Here is a 27,404-nt window from a genome sequence, read left to right as displayed (position 1 = left end):
GATTGCTTCCACCCCCCCCCCCATGTGCTGGCATGGACCTGACTGGCCAAATGGCCTCTTTCTGTAGGAGTCTCCAGCTGCAGCAGCAGAAGCTCTGCATATTGGAGCTGGAACAATGGCTTCATTGACTGTGGTACATTCACCGAGTACTTTACAGATTGCACTTTTAGCTTAAGAGTGTGGAGGCAGAGGGGCAAATGGGTGATGGCCAGGCAGATGATGAGCAGCAGGCTCCCATCAGGAGGCTCTTCAGGGTGATGATTCATCAGGGGGCTGCAGTCAAGTCAGCAATGTGGAACCATGAATGGCTCAACTACTGGAGAGGACAGAAAGAAGAGTGAGACAGCAATTGTGATACAGGATTTAATAGTTAGGGGGACAAACATGCATTTTTAAGGCCATAGACACAACTTCTGGTGATATTTTACTTCCCTGATGCCAGGGTCAAGGTGTCACAGAGCAGCTGCACAGCATCCTGACGGGTTGGGTGAATAGCCAGAAGTCGCGATCCATATATGTACTGAGGAGATAGGTTGAAAAGGAGAGTTTAGGAGCTAGAAAAGCTAGTAATCTCACGATTACTCTCAGTGCCACATGCTAACAAGTAAAGAAATAGGATAGAGCAAATCAACGTGTGGCTGGAAAGATGTTGTAGGAGGGAGGGCTTTAAATTTCTGAAGGAGTGGAATCATTTTTGTGACAGGTGGGACCTAAACCAATCACTGGGGTTGCACATCAGCGGGACACTTTCTAGTGCTATTGGGGAGGGTGCAAGTAAAGTTAGAAAAGTAGCCTTCCGGATCATCTAATGTCAACAGCGGGAATAACGCTGGAACCTATAACGAAGGTTGCAATACAGAACACATTGAAAAGAATAATAGGAGAGTCAGCGTAGACTAATGAAATGAAAATCATGTTTGACTAATCTGTTGGAGTTCTTTGAGGATGTGACCAGTTGAATAGATGAGGAAGGAATTAAGAAAAAATAATCAATGGATGTGGTGTATTTGCATTCTGGAATGCTTCAATAATGATGGCCAACATGTTTAGAACATGTGGAATCAGTGTGGGGGGGGTGGGGTAACATACTGACATGCATTAAGAATTGGTTATTGGACATGTAGCACGGTGTGGGAATAAGCAGGTTGGCAGGCTGCTAATGGGGTACTACATGGATTAGTCTTTGAGCCTCAGCAAATTAACGATCTACATCAATGATTTTTGGCACAGGGACCAAATGTTTCCAAGTCTGGCAACTATATGGAATTGTAAGTATGAAGAAGAAGAGGCTTCAAGGGGATTTGGACAAGCTGAGTGAGTGAGAATATAATGTTGAAAATATCAAGTCATCCATTTTAGATCAGATGATGAAAGCAAAGTATATATTTTTTTTAAGTGAAAGACATTCAAAGGAACCTGGAAATCACTGAAAATCAACATACAGGTACAATGAGTGGTTAGGAAGGTAAATGGCATGAAAGCTTTTATTATTAATGGATTTGAATATACCACAACTGAATGGCTAAGGGGAAAAAAAAATCAATGGATGTTGTGTATTTATTTGGATTTCAGGATGGCTTTTGATGAAGTCCCAGGTAGGAGGATGGTCAAGGTTAGAGCACATTGAATTGGAGGTAATTTACTAACCTAGCAATCCCACCTAGTTTAGTATAGTAAGCACACTTGGAAATATAACATTTGTTCCTTTGCCAAAAATTGTTGATTTAGATTGTGAATGGCTGGGGCCCTAGTACCAACCTCCCATAGTACCTCACAAGTAATGGCCTGCCAAACTAAAGGACCTGTTTATTCCCATGCTTCGCTTTCTCTCCGATAACCAATTTTGGGAGTCTTACTGCAACTGTATCAAGGATTTGGTGAAACCACATCTGGAATAATGTGTGGTGTTTTGGCCCCAAGAAAGGGAGTACTTACCAAATAAGGAATTCAACAAAGACTGACTTGACAGGCTAGGTGCAGGAAGGATGTTTCCTCTGGCTGTGAAATCCAGAACCAGGGGTAAGAATTTCAAATGGAGGAATAGACAGTTTAGGACTGAGGTGAGGAGAAATTTCTTCATTCAGAGGGTGGTGAGTATTTGGAATTTACTACCTCAAGGCTGTGGAGGTTTGGGTTCATTCAAAATTGACATCAAAAGATTTCTGGATATCAGAGGAAATCCAGGAATACGGGGATACTCCAGAAAAAATTGTTGAGGTAGAAGATCAGCCATGATCTTGTACCTGCTCCATCATTCATCCTGCTCCTATTTATTATGTTCTTAGAAAAGTAGAAAAGGCTGATCCGGGGCTGGGGGTGTAGCAGAGATGGTTATTTAGGGAGTTACTTCTAGTTGGAAGTACCATCATCATTGTCAGAGCCATTACAATAGAGGAAGAAAGATACCAAGTTGAAGGAGCTACCACAGTGCTAGAGAAGGTTGCAAAGACAGAGGAGTAAGATTTAAAAACAGGGACAAGAATATACAATTCTAAACAATTAACCAGTAATCCGTAGAAACAATAAAACACTACGAAATTCTACGCTCTCTAGGGAGGAATAACACTAACACCAACCCCCAAACTGGCAGATGAATTACCCCAGGGCAACTGGGGCTACAGCAACTCAAAAGTTAACAGTTGTGAAATGGTGGAAGGACAAGGCTAATTAATGTGATAATTATACAGACCTTTGCCCTTTGATACCAAGGGTTAATCAGTTGACCACAAATGGGAAGGCAAGATACCCTGTTCATCGGTAACATTGAAATCTCAAGAGCAGCCCCTGAAGCTGTCATTGATAGGCTTTCTTTTGTTATATTAAACACACACCAACACACTGTGATCAAGAACTCACTCACCAAACCAGTGCAGACTCCAATACAAAATACCAGGATCCATTTCACCGCCTCGTATCTCCTGACTCTCTATTCAAATGAAACAAAGATAACAAACACAGAAATCAGATTAAAACAAAGAAACATACACACACAGAAATCAGAGCAAACAAACTGGAATTAACAATGGAAAAGAGGTGTAGAATGGTTGATATGTGCTAATGCTGAACACTCAGAAGAGTCAGCAAATATGGAAAATGAAACAGTTCAGGTGTTACTCGAAGGCCTCGCATCTGGAATGGTATCTGTTTGCTCACCGTAGGTGCTAATCAACTTCTTGAGTGTTTCCAACTTTTTTTTAAAACTTCTGTTTATTTACAATTTGATTATATTTAATTCAATCATAATATTAAAGCAATGATGTTAGAAAGCATTTCTACACAATAAGAATAATGGAAATCTGCATTTCTCTTCCACCAGTAAGCTACTGTCCTTCTTTGTATTTGAGGGTGGGTGGTTGAAAGACAAGAGGTAGAGTCAATCAGTAGTTTTTCTTAAGATTAGGCATAAAAGATAAAGAATCAAAACAAGCAAGTGAGTTGTGTTATAAATCTGCAATGACATAATTAAACTTGCTCCACCAATCATTGAGGGATCCCGTTTCTAGTTTATAAATATTTCATTAACACGATTGACTGGATACACCCTGGGAAATTACGTGCCTTGCATTCACGTCAAATTGCACACTCCAAGTGCAACTCACAGACACAGGCTGAAAGAATATCCAAATTCAAGTCACTGTGAGAGGAAGAGCCTTCCAATTAAAGTTTTATTGGAAGGAATCAAAAAACCAACAAAAGATTATTCTGTGGATAAAGTTGATTGTTATTGTGAAATACTGTTTTTTAGGATTTTCCTAAAATTTATAAATGTAGATTGGATTGCAGAAATTGGTGCTACTGAGAAAAAGAGAGCAAATCAATGTTTTGCAGGAGTGATATTTTTTTAAAAAATATTGCAATCCATGCAATTACAGGTGCAGTAAACACAAATATCAATTTATAAAGCACCATTCACAATTTCAGGATGCCTTGGCTGTTTCACAGTCAGTGTGGTGCAAGGAAAACTGCAAACAATATTCTCACAGAAAGATCTCACATAAATAACCTATAATCATCCTCAATGGTATTTGCTGAGGGGTAAATATCAACCAAACCAGGACAATTTTCCTGATCTTCTTTGAGATATCAAGATGAGATTAGCTGTTCATATCAGGTGCAAGGGGCTTGGATTTAACATCTCATTCAAGTAATTCCACCTTAAATATTCCCTTGATACCAGAGTATCAGCTTAGATTCTGTGCTGAAATTTCTGGATGGAGGGGGCTTGAATGATTAAATGGAATTCAGAAAATCATGAGTGCTCTGCAGGCAACGACCATCACCACAAGAGTGTCTTCACATACACCCTTGACATTCAATGCCATCACCATCGACCTCCTGTGGGGTCATCTGAAGGGCTTGAAAAATTTTTATGCCACTCGGGATACTCATAAGATTTTCAACATCCAAGAAAAAATTCAAAGATAGGCTAACAAACAATAAGCCTGATTATGTTCACCGGGTTTACACAGAGATCAGAAAAAATGAAAGTTCTGTTAAGCGAATGTAAAAATCAAAAATACTTCTCATTTGCTGAAAATCTTATGATCCTTCAAGTTATTTCAACCTGTATTTTGTCATTGTTTTCCTTTTATAAGCTCCTAAGTCCCCAACTAGAATAGAAACCTTCTCTATTTAGAGAGTCAGTCTTTTTATTATTTTTCTAGGACATGGCTGTCACTGGCAAGGCCAGCATTTATTTTCCAACCATACTTGCTTCTGAGAATGTGATAGTGATGAGATTTAACAGTAGTAGCTTTGCACACCTTGTTATCGAGTGTTTCCAGCACCTCCAGGTATGGCTCATTGATGCACTTATCATAGTCCAAGCTCTGTCAAAACAACATAATATTATGAGAAACAGTGGCTCCACAATTCGATATGATAATGGTTAAGTCACAACCCAACTGTATTTTCCGGCATCATCCTCATATTGTTTATTCCATTAAGGGTCTAAAATTCTAGCGATGTGAACCCAGAATATATTCAATTACCGAGTATCCTGAACTCTCTGGAATAGTAAAGAAATTTGTCATCTCCTAAACTTTTATTGATATTATGCTCCCTTCTACTCTCTCTAGCAAAAGGAAACAGCTTCTCAGTTTCCATCCTGTCAAGCACCCTGATTTCTATTTCAATGAGATTACCCACCTATTTATTCCTCCTCTCATTTCTGACCTTCAGTTAATTTTCCATCCATACATTATCACTCTTTTCTTGAAAAAACTTTTCCTGTAGCACCATATTGAAAGTTATTGGAAAATTCAAATATGGTAACTCCAGAAGTTTCCCTTTACCTACCCTTCTACTTACATCTTTAATACAGCAGAATCAGGTTTATTATTACTGACATGTCGATCTGACACAAAAATTACTAGAACTTACATAAATAAATAGTGCAAAAGAGGAATAACGAGGTAGTGTTAGTGGGTTCATGGACTGTTCAGAAATCTGATAGCGGAGGTGAAGAAGCTGTTCCTGAAACATTGAGTTGATCAGCAAATTTATAAATGGTGTTTGAGCTGTGCTTAGCCACACAGTCATGAGTGTAGGGAGAGTAGAGCAGTGGGCTAAGCACGCATCCTTCAGGTGCGCCTGTGTTGATTGTCAGCGAGGAGATGTCACTACCAATCCGCACTGACTGCGGTCTCCCGATAAGGAAATCGAGGATCCAGTTCATGTCAGTTTCAATCCAAAAATTCATGTTGGCTATGCCCAATAACTAGATTTTGTTTTTGAAATACCTTTATCACTACCTTAAAAATGGATTTTCCCAACAACTGATATCGCTAATTGGTCTGCAGTTCCCCATCTGCTCTTCCTCCTTTGAATAAACAATGTTACAGCTACAGGAACTATTCCAGAATCCCATTAAAGGAGATTTATCAGCATTTAGTTTTTGTACTTCTTCTTTACTAGTATTTATTCTTCTAAGTTCCTCACTTTCTTTAAACCCCCAATTCCCCAATATTTCTGGTATGCATTTTGTGTCTTCATCTGTAGTAACAGGCAGTTAAGGATAAGATGGTGAACCACAGTTAGCACCATTTTGGAATGAGCAAAATTAAAATCAAAATAGTTGCACGCAACAACAATATGCATAGAAACTAGCAACTCACTTAAAAGTTATAATTTAACCTTAGGGTTCAAATCTACTTATAGCCTGAACCACAAGTGCTGACTGACTGGCCAGTTATTCTGTATATAAACCACCCAAACTCAACTTGATTCACACCAGGGTATCTGTTATTCTATGCAATAACCACCCAATTCCTTTGATTGAATTCCAGTCTGTAGCTCATTCCTTAGTATTAAATTAGTGAACTACCACAATTCTTTTTTTAAGATTATATTGCTGTCGGGCCTGGTTACCTGAACCAAGTTTGATATGACCCAACTATAGGCTCAGATATAAAAGTAAGCTCAAATTGGAACTGGCTGACTCCATACGAAATTGTTGTATACATCTGTCAGTATACCAAAGCCCGTCAAGGAGGAAGCCAAATGACAAACCACTAAAAAAGGTTGAGGTTGCTTAGACACTGTGACTCAATCATGGGGCAGGGGCAACCAATGCAGCCAAGCCCCTTAATCCAGAATTAACTGGTGGGGAACAATCACCAGAAGGTGGATAGAAACACAGCTCACCCCCTGGAGGGACCAGCTCTTTGCTCCTCTCCAAGATAAGGGAGACCTAGGCCCAATCCAGTTTCTTGAGGCAATGGAAAAGGTTTGATCACCAAAGTAACCCCCTCCTCAGCTCTTGGATGAAACGCACATGATGTACATGCTGGGAATGAGGATCATTTTCCCCCACCCCCAATCCAAAAACCAACAACCCCCTCCCATCCACCTGCCACCCCACCCAAGACCAATGGGATCTTACTACGTGTCAGGTTCCAACCCGAAAGCAAAAACAAAATCACCTCGGACCTGGGTTGGATCAGATCAGCTGTGATTGCGTCAGGTTGGGATATAATTTTTATACATTTCTACATTGCTGCATGGTTTACGGATACCAATTTATTCTGGCTCTCTATTGCAGCTCTTTGAAATCGCTGCCATACAGTTGCCCATGTGGCTCCAAAAGGGGAATTCTCAGCTATAAAGCAATCCGTCACGCAGACCTTCTGCAATATCCATCACACACTGCACTTTCTTCAATGCAAAGGACAGAACTTTCATACAAGAGAGTTCCTCCGTATTCAGGTTGTAATAACGTACTATATATTTAACAACGGGCAACATCTATTCAAGATGAAAACTACTCCTCTCACAGGTGAAAGGACCACCCAGAAGTAGGAAGGAATATCAGATGAGCAAAGGGGGGAGCAATTAAATCATTTAAACAGACACATGGCTTAATTATGTTCAAAAGAGAATTCTATGGCACAAAAGAAATATACAACAGTTACTTTGCTCGACTCAGCAGTGTGGGTGACAAAACTCTTAAGAAAATGAGGAATAAAAAGCAGGACATTGCACCAGTGTCTGTTCCCTTTTTCCCTTGAAGTATTATATGCAGCAGGTATGCAACAAACAGGAACAAATAAAAATTGAATGCACCTCCACATCAGGCAATTGTATACCTCATAATCTTTGCGTGGCAAAATTTCATCTTCTTCCTCCCGTGTCTCTCCCAGAATAGTCTGTCACAAAAATACAATATTACATTATTTCCAGCCCAGTTAGTTATGAGACAATCAAAAGTCCAAAAGATGTAGGTACCAACTTTAAAAAGAACAGTTACAGAAAAACAAAGCTTCACAGAAAATGAACAGCCAGTTCAACAATCCATTGCATTAGCCCCATCCAAGACATCACTCAATGCTGGTGTGGACTGAAACTTCCAGATACCAGATTTTGGGTAAGGGTACCAAGGGATTCACAGAAAAGGGAAAATGGAGTTGAGGCTGACATTTGCCATGATCTAACTAAAACTTGAGACTAAACGACTCATTGTTCCTCCCAGTACATTTAACTCTGTAATGCAAACGGCCATTATTCCTTCTTTCTTTTTTAAATTGAGAATCATTACAGCTTCATACTAGATCAGCTAGTCAAGAATCTCAGGATATTTTCACAATATCTATTGTGCAATCAGGGCACTAAGCAGAGGACAACAATTTCACTATTAGTCTTCTGCAATTTATCAACTCTTCCGGTACCAATTACTATCACTCTGCTGACCAAGACTAATCTTCCAATACCACCCTACCCCCAGCCCTGTCACACTTTTACCCTGCTGCCCAGAAGCTGTTACACTCCAATGTTCCACCGTCATCCATATACTGGGGACTAAAACCCTGCAAAACTACTCCTCGCCTCAACTTCTGGATAATATTGCAATGATTTACTATCTTTCTGTAACAAATCCATCCCATCAGCAAGCCCAGAAATGATGGAACTATTCAGGCCCCACAGCTAATCTTGGACATTACAACACACGTTCCAAGAGTTTCATCTGGTTCAGCGAAACCTTTGGGGGAAAAAGCAGAAGAACTAAGAGTAGCACATTCAACCCCTTAAGCTTGATCTGCCCCTAAGTGTATTTGGCTTTGGAGCAGAACTTCAACATTCACTCCACACAAGGGAATGGATTTAAGATATTGGTAAAGGATTACAATGACAGTGATGAAAATGTTTTGTTCCCAAGGTGGGCTGGATCTGGACCTCAATTCTTTAAAGGCAAAAAAAAAACTGAAGATGAAAAATTCCTGAGCTACATCCTATGAGACTACAAACTGAGAGCTGGAAAGTGGGATTTGCCTAAATAGCCCTTTATTAATTGGCACAGAAGGCCAAATCACTTGCTTCTGTTTTGTATATTCAATGACTCTACAACATTACAGTCTGATCTCCATATTCTTCAATTCCTGAAAGTTTATTGATGTGATTTGAACATATCTGAACAACCACAGCCCTCCGTGAAAGAATTCCAAAGATATCCAAACATGCAAGTTCTTAACTCAATCCTAAATGACTAAGTAACACACTGTAACCCTCAGTTCTAGTCTCCTTAGCTGGAGAAAACTGCCTCTCAGCATCTCCCTAAGAATGCTATAACTTCAGTGAGATGACCTCTCATTTTTTCAGAACTCTAGAGAATATTCTACTCATTTTCCCCTCATGGATGGGTCTCTCATCTCATGATTCAAGCTAAAAAAGATCTTAATTCCATATCCTTTAAGACAAATATATGCATCCATACACAAGGAAACCAAAATTATACACAGAACTCCATGTGCAGTTTCACTTAAGCCTGACATAATTGCAGAAGCATTTCCTTAATCTTTAAATGGCAACACTTTGGCAATAAGGAAAACGTACAATTTGCTCTAATTATCCCTATACCTGCAATGTTAACTTCATGAGCTGTGTACAAAGCCCTCAAAACCTTCTTCATTACCAACATCTATTCACTTTTCAATGCATGTTCTGCTTTTCTTTTCGCCCTACCATTGTGAATAATTTGACACTTCCCTACATTGTACTCCACCTGCCACCTCTTTTGCCCAGTCATGCTATATCTGTTTGAAGCCTCCACACGCTTGCAATGATCTACTCGCCACTACCTGTGAAATCAAAAACGGCCCATCTATTCATTTGGTCGGACTTTGCAATGATGCAGCCCACAGCAGCCACACGGGAAGAATGCCCGGTGTGCGGATGTGGGAAGCCGAGACAACGGCTGGAAAATGCCCGATGCAAATGCAGAGCCTGGGGGCAGGTGTCAGCCTGGGGAAGCGACTGTGGAGCTTTCATTCACCCCCTAGACCGCGATCGCTTTATGGGGCAAAGGGGCCAACCCCGTCCCGGTGCCCACGCCAAAGCAGCGAGGAAACCCGACCCGCTGGCCATCACTCACCAGCTCCTCGGGGCTCCGGCCCTCCCTCTCCCCACAGCAGCAACAGCAACCCCGCCGCAGACCTCGACCACTCGCCATCGCCGCCCATGTGACCCACCCCCTCCCACGTCCCACGTGACAGACAGGGCCACCCACAGACCTCGCTCACGTGCTTGGAATCGACCAGTCACACGGAGGGAGAGTGGCTCTCTGCGAGCGCGAGCCCAGCGGGGCGCGATGCGCGTGTCCGACGGTGCGCATGCGCCGTGGGGGGAAGACGAGGATGTGGGCGCCGGTTTGCGGGAATTCAGTGACGGCCGGTGTGATGGGCTGCAGTGGTTGTGTGTGGGGCCGGGGGTTAGCAGTGGCGGGCTGACGGGAGAGTGGTTGGGATCTGGCTGCAGACACAGTTAGTTAGGGGAGGGTGTGTGTGACAGACCGGGAGGCGAGCTGGGCTGGATCCTGGCTGGTTGACCTCACTCATTCGCAGAGTCCGGGACGAGTTTGCCTTCTTGCCGAAGTTTGGCTCTGGGGCAGGCAAAAGATTGCGTTTGTCGATCCCTCGGTTGAAGCCAGGGGGAATGTGTGACTGACTGCATCCTTCTGGATTTAAAGGTAGTGGTGATTCTGTTCCGCACGTCAGTGGGAAGGGGGGAGACGCTAGTGGATATCGGAGGGTGTCTACTCGACTCGAAAATGTTTCAACGGTTCCACAAGTAGGTTGGAGTGAAGTCACTAAAATACTGACCCAACTAATATTTCCAGGACTGGTGCGAAAGTGGTTAAACGCGTAAACCTCCTTCACTACCACTGAAATCAGCTAATTCCGACTCTGGAGTGCTGATTTCGTATCGTGATACATCAAACGTCGAGGAGACCGACTTCGAGACTGGTGAGATAAGTGGACGAGGGACAGAAGAGGTGTACCGCAGAGAGGGCTGAGTAGTTTTGTTTTGACAGGAAAGCTATGAAAAGAACATGGGCGTTGTGGAACTATGAACGGGGTTCAGGGAAAGAACAACTTGGGGTTTTTGACAGCGGCATGAAAATCTGAGAGGTTTGTGAGAATGCACATTGGATATGGGGTTTCTGAAATAGCCATGAAGACAAAGGGAAGGAAGGGTGCATCATGATACCAGGGATGAAGGACTTCAGATAGACACGAATATAAGAAATGCATGAGGGGGTTACAGGGCCCATGCACATAAAAAGTAAACTCCGATTGTCTTTCCACGGCTATCGAGTGTTGAAACACCATTTCCTGTTTTTATTTCGAATTCCCAACATCTGCAGATTTTAACTTTCACGTGACCCGTCAAACCTATTCCACCATTCAGTAAAATCATGCTATTCTGTCTCCAAAGTCCACTTTCCTGCATGATTCGCCCCTGTTCCTGGGAATTCAAAAATGCGTTGATTTTGACTTTTAATGTATTCAGCAGCTGAGGACCCAAAACTCTCTGGGGTTGAAATTACAGAGATTTCAATAATTGACAAACGTCTTCACTGAAGGAATATCTCCTCAGCATTTCTGAATGGCTGACACCCCGCCCCCGCCATTACCTAGCACTGTCCCACTGCTCTACTGTTCTGCAACTAGGACACCAGCCACTCTGTCCTGATGAAGGGTCTCGATCCGAAACGTCGACTGTCCATTTCCCTCTATAGATGCTTCCAGACCCGCTGAATTCTTCTTGCTTTTTGTGTGTTGCTTCACTCTGTCAAATCTTTCAATAAGATCACTCCTCATTCTTAACTCCAGGGAGTAGAAACTCTCCCACTCAATACCCCTGAGATAATCCCCCCCCCCAAACCCTTGAATTAATCTAATGAATCTAGATTGTCCATGTTTATCTTTCCTTCAGTACAGAGGTCAAAACTACACACTATATTCTAACTTACTTCAAAAGGTTAGGGAAGCAATTCTTGGAGCAGAGAAGATTGGTTGTGGCATAATTTGATATATTAGAAAAAACATGGCCTATACTTGTGGTCTGTTTTTGTCTACTCAGTGAATTGTTTTGTGTTGTTACTCTGAGGATAGTTTTCAGTTAATAGGATTCAGTCCTGCTTTTGGTGCTCTTGCCAGCAGGTGGTAGAGCTTGTGAGCATCTGTTTCTGCGTCTAAGAATAGAGGTTATTCAGTCTTCGATGAGATTGGATCTCTTAAATTCAGCTTGCCATTCATTTTACAGCATGTCTACTGAAGACCAATTATGGGAGTTGGGTTTCGGATGGCATCTGAGTCTGCAGTAGAAGAGTAAGTGGGTTAGTGATTTGTCATTAAGCGAACTACATTAATCTTTTGCTGTCACTGAACTCCAAATGTGTAATGTTAGAGCTTCAAATGCTCTTTGAGACATGAAAATGTGAATCATTCTCAGTCCGGTGGGTTCAGTCACAATCTCAGATTGGGGCACTAAATGTTGCAGGTTGCCGTCACAAGCACTTGTTTTGGGAAGTTCAGAATTGATGGTGTAACCTTCTGATGGTTGTTACCTAATTAGCTACATTGTAATATCAAGGCAGCAAGGATATAATTTTATCAGCAGTAACTCCCAACTTGAGGATTTGCATTTCTTCATGAGTTTCTGAGTGTTGTTACATGAAGTGTACATTTCTGACTACCCTTTTGAATTTATGTGCCCTTTCTCCAGACCAATGGAATAAGCAGTGTAGCATAAAAGGCTGCAGGATCTGTGTTAGGATGAGTGCATTGCAGTTTCAGTGTTTGGCTGTGAGTGATGGGTGGGGTGTAGAGGATTTTAGTTTGGCCTAGATTTTGTTTTGTTTCCAAAGCAGGATTTTAATCCAAGAGTCGCTGGTTCAGAAGAGAGATTTCCTTTTCCTTGGGTTAGGGAAATAATGTTCTGTAGATGAAATGAAAGCATAACACATTTGCACCCTGATTTTCCAGAGCTGTGGGAGGAGATAGTTTCAGGCATATGTAGAGACAATCTAATAAAATGTTCAGCTACATAATAAATTATTCAGAGATGGAGTGTGTGTGTAATCTATATGTGCAAGGTCTTTGCACTCTGTAAGAGAATGGGGTCTGCTGTCTGAGAGTCTACTTTTGTTCGTTGTGTGTGTGGAGTTCACCTTTGTGTATGTGAGTTCAATAGATTGTGATTTCCCCCAATAAAAGGGGCCATGCTCTTTAAAGTGACATGGTACAGTGCAACGATATGATGGGGAAAGATATCTTTTGTATCCTTGGCGCCAATTGGGAAAACACAATGAGAAGAAGGAAGCAGAAAGAAAAAAGAAGAGGGAGTGAGAGAGAGTGTAGAGATGGATGTGTGTGCTCTGATGGATTGTACTTGCGTAGTTTGCTAATTCTGTCAATTTTTCAGTTGCAAGTGTGAGACTTCCGATCCCAAAAGGTAACTTCAGGGAGTGTGTGTGTGGGGTGGGGGGGGTGAGAATTGGGAAGATGGCACAGGATTGAGGAAGAGAAGATACTCACAGGGAGATGTGGATAAAGGGGAGATACTCGACAGAATGAGGGTCTGCAAGGGGGGTGCGGTGGTGCAGAGAGAACAAGGGGCTGTGTGGGAATAAGGTCAGTGGGATTTGGGAAAAGGAAGGAGTTTGATTTGTTAATTTCTACCCTGAGATTGCATCCTTCAATATTTCTTGTACAGATGTTATTTGAAAAAGTGCAGATGGTGACAGAGAAATGAGAAGCTGACTGAATGGCTGGACCCAAGGTTTAACAGCGTGGAGCTAACAGTCGATACAGTGAATGTCATTCTTGCAGCCACAACCCCAGTCCCTTCCTGTCTGATGTCTTCAGGTCTTGCTTCTTTCCCCATCTACTCACCCTTATTGCAGTCTCTCATTGAAGGTGTAGGGAGGGATATATATGAGTCAAGTTGCATATCAGTCCTACTCCCATTGAAAGGCTGAATGAGTTTGAGAAGTGACTCAGCTTACTATTTACAAATCTTATCTGGATTACAAATTCAAGATATCTTCCTTCAAATAGCAACACCATTCAGTTGGTTATCATTTGTAAGATATGCTGCCCAATGTTGGATCAGTTGTGAGGATTTCTGGGCATCTGAGCGTCTCATTTATACCTGGTGGAAATATGTGTTATGTGAGGGAGTAAAATGGTGACTTAGGTTGCTGGCACAGTCAATTCTTCCACTGAGAAGAGGCTCCACTAGGACCACTGCACTTTTGACTACAGATCTTCAAAGTAGGTAAATGTGTTAAAGGTAGCCTTGATTTCTCAGTTGATCAACAATAACCATCAGAAATTAGAAGCTTTTAGATTTTTACTTGCTGAATCTTGGCTCAGTTCACCATGTGAGTTAGAAACTTGGAATATGCCAGGTGTAGATTTACTTGGTCCCTGGAAGACCCACAGCCAATAAACACATGGGAAGAGTGGAGTGGGATAGAGAGGAGGAGAGGAAGAAGCCTACAAACCTTAAACATCAGAAAAGATAGTGAGTGGCCTTACATTACCAAACAAGTTTTGTACCTGTGCACCATTTCCTTATGCAACTTATTGGATGGAATCAGCAGTTTCAATTCATTAAGAAGCTGGATTTTCTGTTTGCAGGTAACTGTTGATGCTGATTGAAGAACAAAAAGACATGGGGCGTGTGTCCAAATCTGATGAGGGTTCCAGCGATGGTTCCAGGGGAAGTTCACGCAGCTCAACTCCTCCTCCTGATACTGACCGACTCAAGGATAAGATGCGCCGCCGTATTGAATCCAGAGACACTTGGTTCTCCCTGGAGTTTTTCCCTCCACGAACAGCCAGTGGTGCTGTTAATCTGATCTCCAGGTGAGGCTGATCAGTAATGAATGGCCAGGGGCACTCAAGCCCAGGAGAAGAAGTGGCTCATTGACTATTTTATTCATTTACGGAATGTGGGCATTGCTGGCAATCTGTTTTTTGTCCATCCCTTAGTGCTTTAAAGGTGCAGATTCATTGTGCAGTGGACATTGTGATAAATGGCAGAGACCTCAGGAGTGTTGATGTAGAGAGGGTTCTTGGGGTGCAAGTTTGGCTCCCTGAAAAAGGCAATATAGGTGGATAGGGTAGTGAAGAAGCCATTTGGTATGCTTGCCTTCACAGGCCAAGGCATTGAGTATAAGAGTTGGGGATGTTATGTACAAAACATTGGTCAGGCTGCACTTGGGAATACTGTGTACAGTTCTGATCACCACACTACAGGAAGGATGTGGTAGCATTGGAAAGAATGCAGAAGAGATTCACCAGAATGTTTCCTGGAATGGAGGATTTTACTTGTAAGGAGAGATTGGGTTTATTCTCATTGGGATGTAGGGGCATAGATAGGATAGATAGTCTCTTTCCTAGGGTAGAGAGAGTCTAAAACTAGAGTACATAGATTTAAGGTGAGAGGGGAGAAATTTAAAGGACTTCTGAGGGGCAAGTTTTTCTACACTGGGTGGTGGTTAAATGGAATGAGCTGCCAGAGGGAGTGATGGAGGCAGGTACAATTGCAGGGTTTAAAAGGTATTTGGACAGTTGAATATGAAAGGAGTAGAGGGATATGGGCCTAAAGTGGGCAAAGGGGATTAGCACAGATGGGCATCACAGTTGGCTTGGAAGAGTTGAGTCAAAGGGTGTGTTTCTGTCCCATATATCTCTTTGACATTATGACTCTGGGTGGTGGTGGCCACTTTCTGGATTCGATGTAGCTACATAGTGAAGGTGTTACCCAACAACACTATGGAAGACGGTTCCAGAATTTAGATCAGGCAGTGATAAAAGAATAGTGACACATTTTTAAGTCAGGACATTGCACAACTTGGATGATAAGTTGCAGGTGGTGGCTTTCCATATGTTTGCAGTACTTGCTCTTTTAGTTTCTGGACATGTGGCCAGTTCTTATCATGTATTTTGTTGATAGTATACAGCATAACCATGGTGTACCAGTGCTGGAGGAAGTGAGCATTTAAGGTGAAGGTAGTGGTGCCAATCAAGCAGCTTGCTTTCAACTGGATGCTGTCAACTTTCTTAGTGTTGTTGGAATTTGTGTGTGGAGAGGATTCCATCACATTCTAAATGTGTGCAATGAAGATGGTGGAAAGGATTTGGGGAATCCTGTTCTGAAGGAAGTTGAAATTAATGGGGCTGAAAGTGTCTTCCTTGTGTCTGAATTCAGTGCCTAGGTCAATGTAATGTAGCCCATTAGTTTTCTTGTATTTAATCATGCTGATTTGATGTTACTGAGTGGCTTGATATGTCATTTCAAAGGCCATGTAAAAGTTGGCCACATTGCCATGGTGGTGGAGTCTTGTAAAGACTAGGTTAGATAGGAAGACAGATTTCCTTCCCTACTGACTGGTTCTGTAGGGATGCTGTGGTTTGAAGAGCTAATAGCGGCCTTAAAGTGCGGGAGGATGAAGTGAGAGGAAAAACTGCTTCCTTTTCTTGAAAGTAGATATCAGGAGCAGTTCTGGCATTGCATGTTGATTTGCATCTGTAAAGTGTATCTGATTAGTGGGTTCTTAACTTTTAACAAAGTCTATTGCAAAATGAATCACAAGGAGTTCAAACAAAGTATATGTGGTTTACTTCAGGGCTTTTATCAGACTGACTCTGGAAATTTCTGCAAAACCTTGTTTTAACTCTAGAAGGAATAGTTACATTGCGCAATCTGTCTTAAGATAATCATTATCTGCAGTCAATATTGCATGTACTGCAATTTCTAATCTAGATCCTGTTTGGAAGTAAATTTGAGTGATTTCTGGAACTGTTTTTCTCGTTGGAGTATTTTGCATACATATTGCCAAAAGGAGTAAGATACCTGTATCTCTTGAAGTGATAATTAGTTGTTGCTGCATTCCACAGTGAGTTCTAGAACAAGGGACTGGAGTGGGTGCCTTCGATTGGGATTGTTGCTGGAGCAAGTGCTGTCTGTTGGTGTGATGTGGCTGTGTACAGGAGCAGTTGCTGTTTAAATTGATGATTCCTGTGGTACAGCGCACTGCAGCTGGTGCAAGTTCATTGCATCACTGATTGGAGGTCATGACTCCCTGTGATGCATCAGTCTGCAAGAAATCAATACAAGGGGGCCACAGTGTCCTTGCTGAATACTTAGCCCCCTGTGTGCTTTGTGGTTGTGGCTGATCTAATATTGCAGTCATTTTCTAATTTTCCCTTTCTCCTGTCAAAAGACTGCCTTGAAGGTACTAACTTGGTCTACATGCCGTTCCATTGGATCCTGGCCTTTTCTGGAAGTGATACTTTCACTGAGATACAGATCCTTTATCCTGTATCAAAATATAAGCCTAAGATACACGTTGGTAGAAACATCACAATTGAACCAAATGTTTACTTTGAAACTTTGGATCAGGACAGTGACTTGTTTAATTGCTTTCTAGGTAACTAGGGAGTACTGAGGTTAAATGTCCCATTTCTACTCTCGCCTTGGTGCAGATCAGGTTACCAGGCACCGGCTAATCATTCTCCTGATTTGCCCAGCTCCCTGGATAAACTTGCTGAACCATTGGGTGAGCTGTAGTTGGGATCTTGTGATTGGTGTTGCGTTGTGACTTGTTGACCGTGACCTTTGTTTGATTAGGTTTGACCATATGGCTGTTGGTGGGCCGCTCTTCATTGATGTCACCTGGCATCCTGCTGGAGACCCAGGTGGTGACAAAGAGACTTCTTCCATGACCATTGCCAGCACAGCGGTAAATTACTGTGGCCTGGAGACATTGCTGCACCTAACCTGCTGTAACCAAACCAAGGATCAGATCACACAGCACCTGCAGAAAGCTCGTAGCCTCGGGTTGAAGAACATACTTGCACTTCGTGGGGGTAAGATGCTGAACTGTGTTTCGTTTTTAACCTCTTCCGTAACTCATTTCCCTCCCCTGTCACCACCCCACTTCCCACACCTGCAGCAGGGAATCTTCTGGTTTCCCATCTCCAAGCTTGATGTATATCAGTGAATCCAGCCTGCCTTCTGTTGCCTACATTAATTCTAACCTCCATGGGTATAGCAAAGGTGATGAGTAATAGATCTCTGGCTCGTGGGAAGAGGTCAATAGGTTATTGAGCAAATCCCTTTTCTGTGGCATTATCCAGATATTGTCTCGGGTCATATTCCTGGATCTGTGAGGTATACAACAGAATAAAACTGAGGTTATTTTCCTATTGGACTTGCTGGGCAAATAACACTGGGGAGAGGAAGGGAAACCATAGACCCAATTGTTGTGAAATATTTACCAGCTTCCTGTAAGCAATAGCATCACAGTAAAACGCTGTTTGCTGCGGAGATGAGGGAGAGTCTATTATTCATTGTCAACCAATTAGCCCTGCATTTAAATAATTTAAATGTGATAGTCTATTCTATATTTTTTTTCCATATTAGGCAAATATGTTGAGAATGGGGAGGTAGGAATGAGAAACCAAAGTTCAAAGTTTATGGAATGTAGGAGCCAGTAACAGCTTCTGTTGTTTTGCATGCTTTAGATCCCCTTGGTGATGAGTGGAAGACTGAAGAAGGAGGATTTAATTATGCTAGTGACTTAGTCAAGCACATTCGCTGCGAATTTAGTGATTACTTTGACATCTGTGTTGCTGGTAAGCTAAGGTCTGCAAATCCAGTTTCTTTAGATCTCGCTCTCTGTCTTGTTTGAGGCAAGATGCTGATTTAAATTTTGTTTCCTTGTAGGTTACCCAACTGGGCACCCTGAGTGTGGCAGTTATGAGGAAGATCTCAGCCACCTGAAAGCAAAGGTAGATGCTGGTTCAGACTTTATCATCACCCAACTATTCTTCAAACCTGAGACCTTCCTGACATTTTATAAGGACTGTCGTGCAATTGGAATTACTTGCCCCATTCTGCCAGGAATATTTCCCATTCAGGTATGTGTGAATAGAGGTCCTAGGAGAAGCCTGTTTCCAGGTGTGCCTCCTAAACTCTGGTGATATGCCTTGCGTTCTCAGTTATACACGAGCAATAATGTCACCCAGTTTGCCCTAGCAGGAGAACACTTTTTCAGTCCTTTTGCTGGTGCAATTTATGTGTTAATCTCATTCTTCTCCTACCTTGTGATAGAGTCATCACTCATTGCGACAGCTGGTCAAACTCTCCAAGCTGCAGGTTCCACAAGAAATCAAAGACGTCATTGACTCAATCAAGGATAATGATGATGCTATTAGAAATTATGGTATTGACTTGGCCACTGACATGTGCAAGGTTCTACTGAAATCAGGGTTGGTGCCAGGGCTCCACTTCTACACCCTGAACCGAGAGGTGGCAACCATCGAGATCCTGAAACGACTCGGACTGTGGACTGAGGATCCTAGGTGGGCGTGAACTAAAAATCTAACAGTGTACATGATTTCTACAATTCATAGAGCTCGGGCGAGCAGAAATCTTAATGGGCCAACTACACATTTTTGCAAAAGTTACTTAAGTTCTAAAAGTACATGCCTTCTCTGGTTTACTGATAAAGGACACCAATGTTTATTTTCTCAGTAAAGAAATTATTGCTTTACCATGGTGGTACTGTAATTGTGCTCTGATGACTCCAGGAATTAACTATTTAGATATTTCCAAGCTTTGGACCATTCTTTAAAAAGCTGTCATGGCGTAAGTTGTGTGAAAACCTTTTAATCTTCAGCTCTCTGCTCTCCCAGGCGAGCGTTGCCGTGGACCATTAGTGCCAATCCAAAGCGAAAGGTTGAGGATGTCCGGCCAATATTTTGGGCTTCAAGACAGAAGAGTTACATCTATAGAACCCAGGATTGGGATGAATTCCCAAATGGAAGATGGTATAATCATAAATCACTGCTGCTGTTTATTGTGTTAAAGAGCAATAGGAATAATGCTTGTCACACTAGTAAATTCACACTTGTAAATACTTAGCCTGATATCAATCTTGGATTTTGTAGTGGTACATGTGGAACTTTCCCACTGTATTTATGTGAACTGATGCAGAAAAGCACCAAGGAACACAATTCTCAATTCAATCCTTCCAGGTTTGGGTTGTGTCAGGATCGAGCATTATGAGATGGAATGCTAGGTTGAAATGCTGGTGGGTATAAGTCTTTCATTTTAATTTTGAGAATGAATATGGACTAAAGTGTGGATCTCTCTCATTGATATTAGTTTACTGAATAGCCCCAACACCAATACGAGAGAACTTAATTTCCTGAGCAAACAATTATACAAAAGATGTTTACTGATATAATCAACTCTATATTGGTGGCTTTGCCTGAAATAAGTTGCTCAATGTCAATGCAGTATGGTTTTTATTGTATTTGATATTTCAGGGGGAACTCCTCATCTCCTGCATTTGGTGAGTTGAATGATTACTACCTTTTCTATCTGAAGAATAAGTGTCCCAAGGAGGAATTGCTGAAAATGTGGGGAGAAGAATTGGTAGATGAAAAAAGTATATTTGACGTCTTCACAGCATATATTAGTGGGAAGCCCAACAGCAATGGGATAAAGGTAATAGAACAAATTGTGACCTAATAAAAACAAACCAAAAGATTTATAAAATAACTAATTTATGTCTAGTTCCTAAGAAGAGCTAAATTACAAATCCTATCACAGTTTATGAAAACATAGCATTTTAAACAAAATGTATTGTTTCTAACTTGTACCACCAAGTATTTAGCTATACTTATATCAGATTAAGTTGTACATGCGGGAAAGTGAGGCTTGACATCTTGTCTGGGTTATATTGTAAAGGTAACAAAATGGTTGCTCTTACCGGTTTAATAATGCAGATTCCTGGGGGAATGATCCAGAGACTTGAGTGCAAATTGTTAAATTCAAATAATTAAATGAATCTGTATTTTTAAAAATCTAGTATCTGTAAATGTACTCGTATCTAAGTGAGCTTAGTTAAGACCCATTAGTAAATGTCTTTCAGGAGAGGAAGTCTTGTGTCTTTACCTGTTCTGTCCTATGTGTGACTCTATCCCCATGGTAATATAGTTTTTTTCTTAACATCCTCTGAAATGTCTCAGCTAGTCTTTTAGTTCAAGAGCAATTAGGGCAGGGCTGTAGATGTTGGCTTCGTCAGCAGCACCTGCATCCTGTGAATGAATATGTATATCAAAAATAAGTTCACTGATTGCAAATATATATGGAGTTGATGAACATCATGACCTCCAGTGCAGGCCTTGATTTCTATAACACCTGTGTCTTATTTGAGAATTAGTAGATATTTCAGACGGTCACTGTTTTTCAGTACAATACATCTTGGAAATTTAACTAGCACTATTTGTCATTCTGGTATAAGGACTACTTTTTTCCCCAGGTAGGACTTGAGCAACATTCACAAAAGTAATAAATCTTCTGTACTATGATTCCTCAATATACCATGTGTCTGGTCTTGTCTGTTCTTCAAGTTATATCCAAAGAACATCTAATGGAATTAACTTACAAATATCTGAGTAAATGAGATATTTTGTCACCAAGCGTTGGAGAAATTCGGGATAAGAGAATTTTTAGGTCAGTTGTTCAGAAAACTTGACTCAAACTTGAGTATACATAACAACAAATTCTAATGGACAAGAGCTTGGATGTTGGGACCCAAAGGCAAGTTTTTTCCCCATTGATTGTCTCTCAAAAAAGAGAGTAGTAGCCATTGCCCCCTAGTTATTTCCTCAGACCTGGTTACTCTCACTTTCATTCTTCCCTTCTCTTAATACCTTGTGTCTCCCATTAACATGTGGCAGCTCAGAATTCATATATAGCGCTAGTTAATGCGTATCCAACAGAAGTAAGCCACTTTAAGCCTGGCAATCTTCTCACTTGGAGACCAGGGCTCAAGGGTTTGAACAGCCAAGCCAGCTCAGTTCTTGAACACAAAAAAACTCAGTACTTCTGGTTTGTATATTCTCAGGTGGCCTGCTTGCCCTGGAATGTTGATGTCCTGGCATCAGAAACATCCCTGATGAAGGATGAACTGGAGAAGGTGAACCAAATGGGAATTCTCACCATAAACTCCCAGCCCAACATTAATGCAAAACCTTCAACTGATCCCATTGTGGGCTGGGGACCTGAGGGGGGCTATGTATTTCAGAAGGTAAGATAACAAGAATACTCTGAGAATAAAGAGATCCTTTTGGGGTTTCAGAAATCCTTGATTTAGAAACTCAGCCATGTGAAGATAGACCATAAGCGAAGGAATCTTGTCATCCTTTGCCTGAATATTGCTCTTCCTATTTTAGGCTTACCTTGAGTTTTTCACCTCCTCTGAAAATATATCTACTCTACTCAAAGTTCTGAAGAAGTATGAAATGCGTGTGAACTACCAGATTGTAAACGTGAAGGTAAGGGATAGCGGATCACAGATTGGATCTCAAATCCTGGATTAAAAGCAGTAATCAAATTTCACTTGTTCTGTAAGAAAAGGTGCTAGAAGTCAAGGTGAAAAGTTTGTTCCTTTATTTCACATTAATAGAGTGACTGCAGGGTAACATAACTCATCTCCCACTCATTATCATCAATGATGATAGTGGTACTCAACCGGTATAAGACTGACAGCTCCTTTGGTCTAAAGGGACTTTCACTGAGACCAACAAACCAGCCTGAATTGAATCTGGTAGTGGAGGAACAGCAGATTGTGTTACATTGATGTTTGCAGTGTACATGAACACCAAGGAAAGTAAATTGGTAACAACCCACTTTATAGAACACTGTGTTGATTTTCAGACTGTTACTCAGATGTCGTATTGTTGTTGTACAACCTAACCTGGCTAGTAAGGATTACAGCTGTTTTCTGTCTGCTTCGTAAGCTAACCTTGGCCCATTTGTAACCTTTTTGCAGGGTGAGAATATAAATAATGCTTTTGACATGCAGCCAATTGCGGTGACATGGGGTATCTTTCCAGGACGTGAGATAATTCAGCCCACAGTGGTCGATCCCATCAGCTTCATGTACTGGAAGGTAATAAGAATCAAACCTTATGAAGGATTTAAAAAAACAACTGGTTTGCTTTGTAAAGAAGTGGCAATAAATAAATTCCATGTCTTTTCGCTGCAGTTGGCCTCAGTTAGCTATCTATGTGTGACAGCTCCTAAAGCACTGCTCTGGGATTCATCTGTTATTTTGAGTGGTTAACAAGACAGAAATATGGCACAACCCCTTTCCATTAGGATAACCAACAATAATTTCTTTCCAACATTTCCACTAATATCCTGGTCCACAAGTTGCTTTAGCTGGCATAAAAAAGAGAAATACTTTTGGAGTGTAGAGAAAGGGAATGTCTGTGTTTGTGGGGTGGGGAGAAGGAAGCAGTTGGCAGACTTGATAACACTGTGATTTGTTCTCAGGATGAAGCCTTTGCCCTATGGATTGAGCAATGGGGGAAACTGTATCCGACTGGCTCTCGTTCTCAACAGATAATTCAAGATATTCATGATCACTATTACCTGGTCAATCTTGTGGATAATGACTTTCCACTTGAGAACTGTCTCTGGCAGGTTATTGATGATGTCTTTAAGTTAAAGGCATCAGAAAAGACTCCTAGTTCTCCAGCTTGTGACTTGCCAGTGGAGCCATGAGATCTCAATGTCCAAGAAAACTTGCAATGTAAAATGGGCCTTAAATTCTGATGACTGCTGGGCCTTATGTGGGAGGAATACCTTATCTCAGTCTTCTGTGTGCAAACCAGGAAGTTCCTTAACTGAACAAGAATGGACTTCTGATGGTGTTTGGTGCTGTGTTTGCTGTGATGCTTGTTGCTTTGCACTGTGAACTTGCAGTATTTGTACAGTTTTCAGCAGAAGGACAGGATTGACTAAGGTCTTAGTTCTGGTGAGGTCTGTTTTTGGGAGATTATCTATTATGTCTCCATATCTCCATTGTTCTAGGGGGGGCTGAGCTCAAATGTTCCAACTGTTAATGTTCCAAATGACAATTTTACATTTGGAGGTACTGGCGAGTACTCAGCAAGAGTTAGTAAATCTCACCTGAAGCCTGACTGGTTTTGCCAAATATCCAAAGTTGTATCATTCAGTATTCTCTAGTCTAATTAGAGCAGGCAATTTCTGTTGCTTGTTTACCTCCCTTTCCCACTTCATACACACCTAGGGCTTGTTGCACTGTGTAATAACTGAGACACTCACCAGAAATGTCACTCCAAGAGAAAGGGACATGGAACAAATAATGTACATGTCAGCAGTAGAGGCAGGTGTCCCTGGTAATAGGGGGTTGTGATCAACACTACCTGGACCCCTTCCATTCAATAATGACCCTGAGCCAATACTATTGTCTCACTATAAACCCATATTGTGAAGTTCAGTGGTGAGGTCAGAGAGAGGGCAGGAGTACTGTGAGGAGCAAAAACTTTTACAACTCTAACCGACAGAACCAACAGCTTTCAATTTAGATGTACTCCAAGACATTACCTGCCACCAGCTATTCACTTCTTGGATAATTCTCATCTCTTCCTGTTTTCATACTTGTCTTCCAGCAAATGTCAAAAAGACAGTAAAAATGCTTTTTTTGCAATGTGGTATGAACATGTCTTGATATATCCAGGTATTAAAATAACACATAACCCTGGTTTAAACTTAGTTTAGAAACAGTCTTAAATTAGCTAATACTGTTGAGGCAAAGCATATTGCTGACTGCTGAGATGCAGTATATTTCTATAACTAGGAATCAGTGACAGTGTGGGGTCTCAGCATAAGTATGACTGTAAAGTTGTGTAATGTAAAATGTTCCTCTTCATGGATTCCAACACCTCCCACATGTAGGGTCTAAGGGAATAATCTGAGTAGCTCTTGGGGATGTGAAGAATTACATTGATCAGGACTCCAGGAAAAGCTCCCGACTGTTCTTCCAGATCGTGTCATGGGATTCTTTTATGTTTGTCTTGAGGGTGCAGACAGCATCTTCAAACCAACAGCAGTGGAGTACCAACTAAGAGCTCTGTGTTGAAGTCATTAGAGAGAGATATAAAGTCATGTTTTTATCAAAGTGCTTTTATGGGAGCTTGAATGTATAAATTGGTGCTGTATTTCTGAATTTGAACAGAGACTTCAAATAAAGTACATTGGTGGCAAAGCACTTTAATGATTGAAGAAGAAAATAACTGAATGTAGGACTGGCATTGACTGAGGCATTGAATTCTGACATGGCAAAGTTGTTCCCAACCCAGTCAACCTTGCAAAGTTTAACTCTCAAACACCTGTGATGTCTAAAATTTGGACAGCTGTTTTCATACTAATCAAGATACAGCCTGATTATAGGTGTACTTCTAGAAACATACCTTGCTGACAATGTGCCAGACTCTTGAATCACAATCCCTGCATAAGTACTGTTCCACTGACTGGGCAGACCCAACAGGGGTGGCAGTTATGGTGTTCAGATTGGAGGAAATAGCCCTGGACATCCTCAATATTGACACTAACTCTTATGAAGTCTCATGGCATCAGGTCAAACATGGGCAAGGAAACTTTCTCCTGATTACCACCAACTATTCTCTCTCAGCTGATGAAGTGCTTCTCCATATCACACTACATGTGGAAGAAGCAAAGACACAGCATGTACTCTGGATTGAGTACTTCAGTGTTCACCACCAAGAGATGCTTGGTAGCACCATCACTGATCAAACAAGTGGAGTCCTAAAGGACATATTTGCCATTCTGGGTCTGCAGCAGGTAGTGACTGAATCAATGTAAAAAGGTAAGTGAAAGTAAGTGTTTTTTAAATTATGTCAGCTAACTGCACTTGAATCCACTTATTAAATTTAACTATTTCTGAGTACCTTTGATTTTTTTTTGAAACATTTGGAAATTGAAGAAAGACCTCCTGACAGCATAAGCTTTGTGGTATTTAGACAAGTTCTTAGTTTGCATTGCCTGTGGCCTCTTGTGGGAGGGACACCTTGGGAAGTCCTCAACATTACTGGGAACTGTGTAGCTGTCGAGGCTAAGTGAGCTTGTAGGGCTAGTGTGGGATGACAGCAACGCAGATGCAGTGCACTACAACCCATTGCTTCGTATGAAAAATTCAGGAGAATCTGTCAATCTCTGAAAAGAAACATCTGTAATAATACAATGACTTTAAAATCTCTTCTACTGAGTATTAATATACTGTTTTTCTTAGTTTGAATTACTGACTCCTTTTTTTCCAGTAGCATAGAGAGATAGATGTTGAGACATCTCTCCCATAACATCTGAAAGGGCTCAGGCTGTATAAGTATGAGGGATAAGTGCAGAGGAAAAACTGACTGGTCCAATGAGTATGGTACCTTACACAGACAGTCCACACCCATTCAGAGACATTAATGGGAATTCCCTAACTTTGGTTTTACAGACAATTTGAACAAACTTATTTTGGAGCAGTTTGAGAAAGGTTATTGGCTAATATTACACTGTGATTAAGAATTACTGTTAATTATCACTATCACCCAATCCCAAAAAAAGGTGAGAAAAAACTGGGCTAATTTAGGGAAACTTCCTGAGATTTCTCTTTGACCACTGAAGGTGATTGAGCACCTGGACACATCCCATAGATCTCAGGACAACTTACAGTTCTGTAAGTGTGTGGCAAATCCAATCACCAAGAGGCAGCAATTTCCTATATGCCATTAGTTCTATGCTTACGTAGTTTAATAGCCTGTCTACTTGGACCTATTCTAACTCTGACATCTTAAAGACCTCAAATCTCCTTGAAGATTTTCCAATATACAGTCCCTGCTCCATGCATCTTGGTAACTGAGGGCCTTTAAACTAGGAATTAATCAAATGAATTCATTGGTTCCTTTGGCAGGGCCTGTACGTCGTCACCATGTGAGGCCACCCAATATTCTGGGCAGTTTAGCTTCTAGGCTAGTTGAGCTATAATCTTGATAAGAGGGGTATGGGGAAAGAGGATCATATCTGGCTGATGTCTTTTAAATACATTGAGGGTGAGGCATGTGGTTGGAGAATGCCCTGTGAGATTGGAGATTGTTTATTATTTAGTTGGCCCTTTGCCTCATAGACTTTAAATAACTAAAATAATGCAGGTTTGAGCATCCACCTTTGCATGACATGCACAGACTCAGAGGTCCCCAATCCATCCTTAACTAAAAGATGCCTGTCAGATTATGAATTTCTTTCCTCCCACCCCCACCATATCAAAGTCCAGCTGTGATCCATGAGTCACTGTAACACAAATCTGTGTCAGTCACACCTTTTGGGCCATTCTCCCACTATCTTCCATCTGATCAATGATAAAGATTATCAGGCCCAGCCAATCCCTGGAGAAAGCCCATTAGTGAATAATTACCCATACCGAGTTACCATCATTTATGATGCTCTTTCTACAGAAATGGAATCTGTTCTTCACTTGCTGCCAAGCCCACACAATTCTCCCCAATATATATGCGACCTGAATCTGCTCTGAGGAATCTTTTAGTCCTTAGGCATCCTAATTCAAGATCCTGTTCCCCAGCATCAGTTGATTGTTGGGACCAGGTTTCATTTGTTGCCAGTCTATGCTCCCAAGAATTATTTTCCTTAAACCTAAAATATAGTCTCTGGTTTAGTCTAATGTTTTAATACAGATCTAATTTTACATTCTTTTAACTACAGGGACAAGC

General features: G+C 41.4%; 2 protein-coding genes across 7 annotated transcripts in view; one reads left to right on the top strand and one right to left on the bottom strand.

Annotated features, from left to right (window-relative positions):
• The window catches only part of clcn6 (chloride channel 6), a 39,375-nt gene extending 29,417 nt beyond the window's left edge, over positions 1–9,958 (bottom strand). Inside the window, exons 1-4 of the mRNA XM_052039187.1 lie at positions 9,866–9,958; positions 7,587–7,646; positions 4,764–4,829; positions 2,861–2,926 (exon numbers count right to left, since the gene is read on the bottom strand). Of these exons, the coding sequence (XP_051895147.1) occupies positions 2,861–2,926; positions 4,764–4,829; positions 7,587–7,646; positions 9,866–9,943 (270 nt within the window). The 5' untranslated portion in view covers positions 9,944–9,958. The remainder of the gene's footprint in view (positions 1–2,860; positions 2,927–4,763; positions 4,830–7,586; positions 7,647–9,865) is intronic.
• Positions 9,959–10,125: 167 nt separating this feature from the next.
• On the top strand, positions 10,126–24,886 carry mthfr (methylenetetrahydrofolate reductase (NAD(P)H)). 6 transcript variants are annotated; one of them, XM_052039285.1, is made up of 14 exons: positions 10,126–10,459; positions 10,610–10,736; positions 12,040–12,104; positions 14,421–14,648; positions 17,419–17,657; positions 18,315–18,425; positions 18,517–18,710; positions 18,904–19,154; positions 19,488–19,622; positions 20,124–20,304; positions 21,710–21,892; positions 22,038–22,139; positions 22,637–22,756; positions 23,143–24,886. In XM_052039285.1, exons 4-14 carry the CDS (start codon positions 14,431–14,433, stop codon positions 23,371–23,373), a joined length of 1,965 nt encoding a protein of 654 aa, XP_051895245.1. In that variant the 5' UTR covers positions 10,126–10,459; positions 10,610–10,736; positions 12,040–12,104; positions 14,421–14,430; the 3' UTR covers positions 23,374–24,886. The 6 variants fall into 6 exon arrangements, with proteins under 6 accessions (XP_051895245.1, XP_051895247.1, XP_051895241.1 ...); XM_052039287.1 differs by lacking the exon at positions 10,610–10,736 and having other exon boundaries at positions 10,141–10,459; positions 23,143–24,877; XM_052039281.1 differs by lacking the exon at positions 10,610–10,736 and having other exon boundaries at positions 10,151–10,560; positions 23,143–24,869.
• The last annotated feature ends 2,518 nt before the right edge of the window (positions 24,887–27,404 follow it).

This window comes from Pristis pectinata, chromosome 26 (assembly GCF_009764475.1).
Source record: "Pristis pectinata isolate sPriPec2 chromosome 26, sPriPec2.1.pri, whole genome shotgun sequence".
NCBI classification, from domain to species: domain Eukaryota; kingdom Metazoa; phylum Chordata; class Chondrichthyes; order Rhinopristiformes; family Pristidae; genus Pristis; species Pristis pectinata.
The sequence above is the reverse complement of the archived record's forward strand: the minus strand, read 5'-3'. Positions and strand labels throughout refer to the sequence as shown.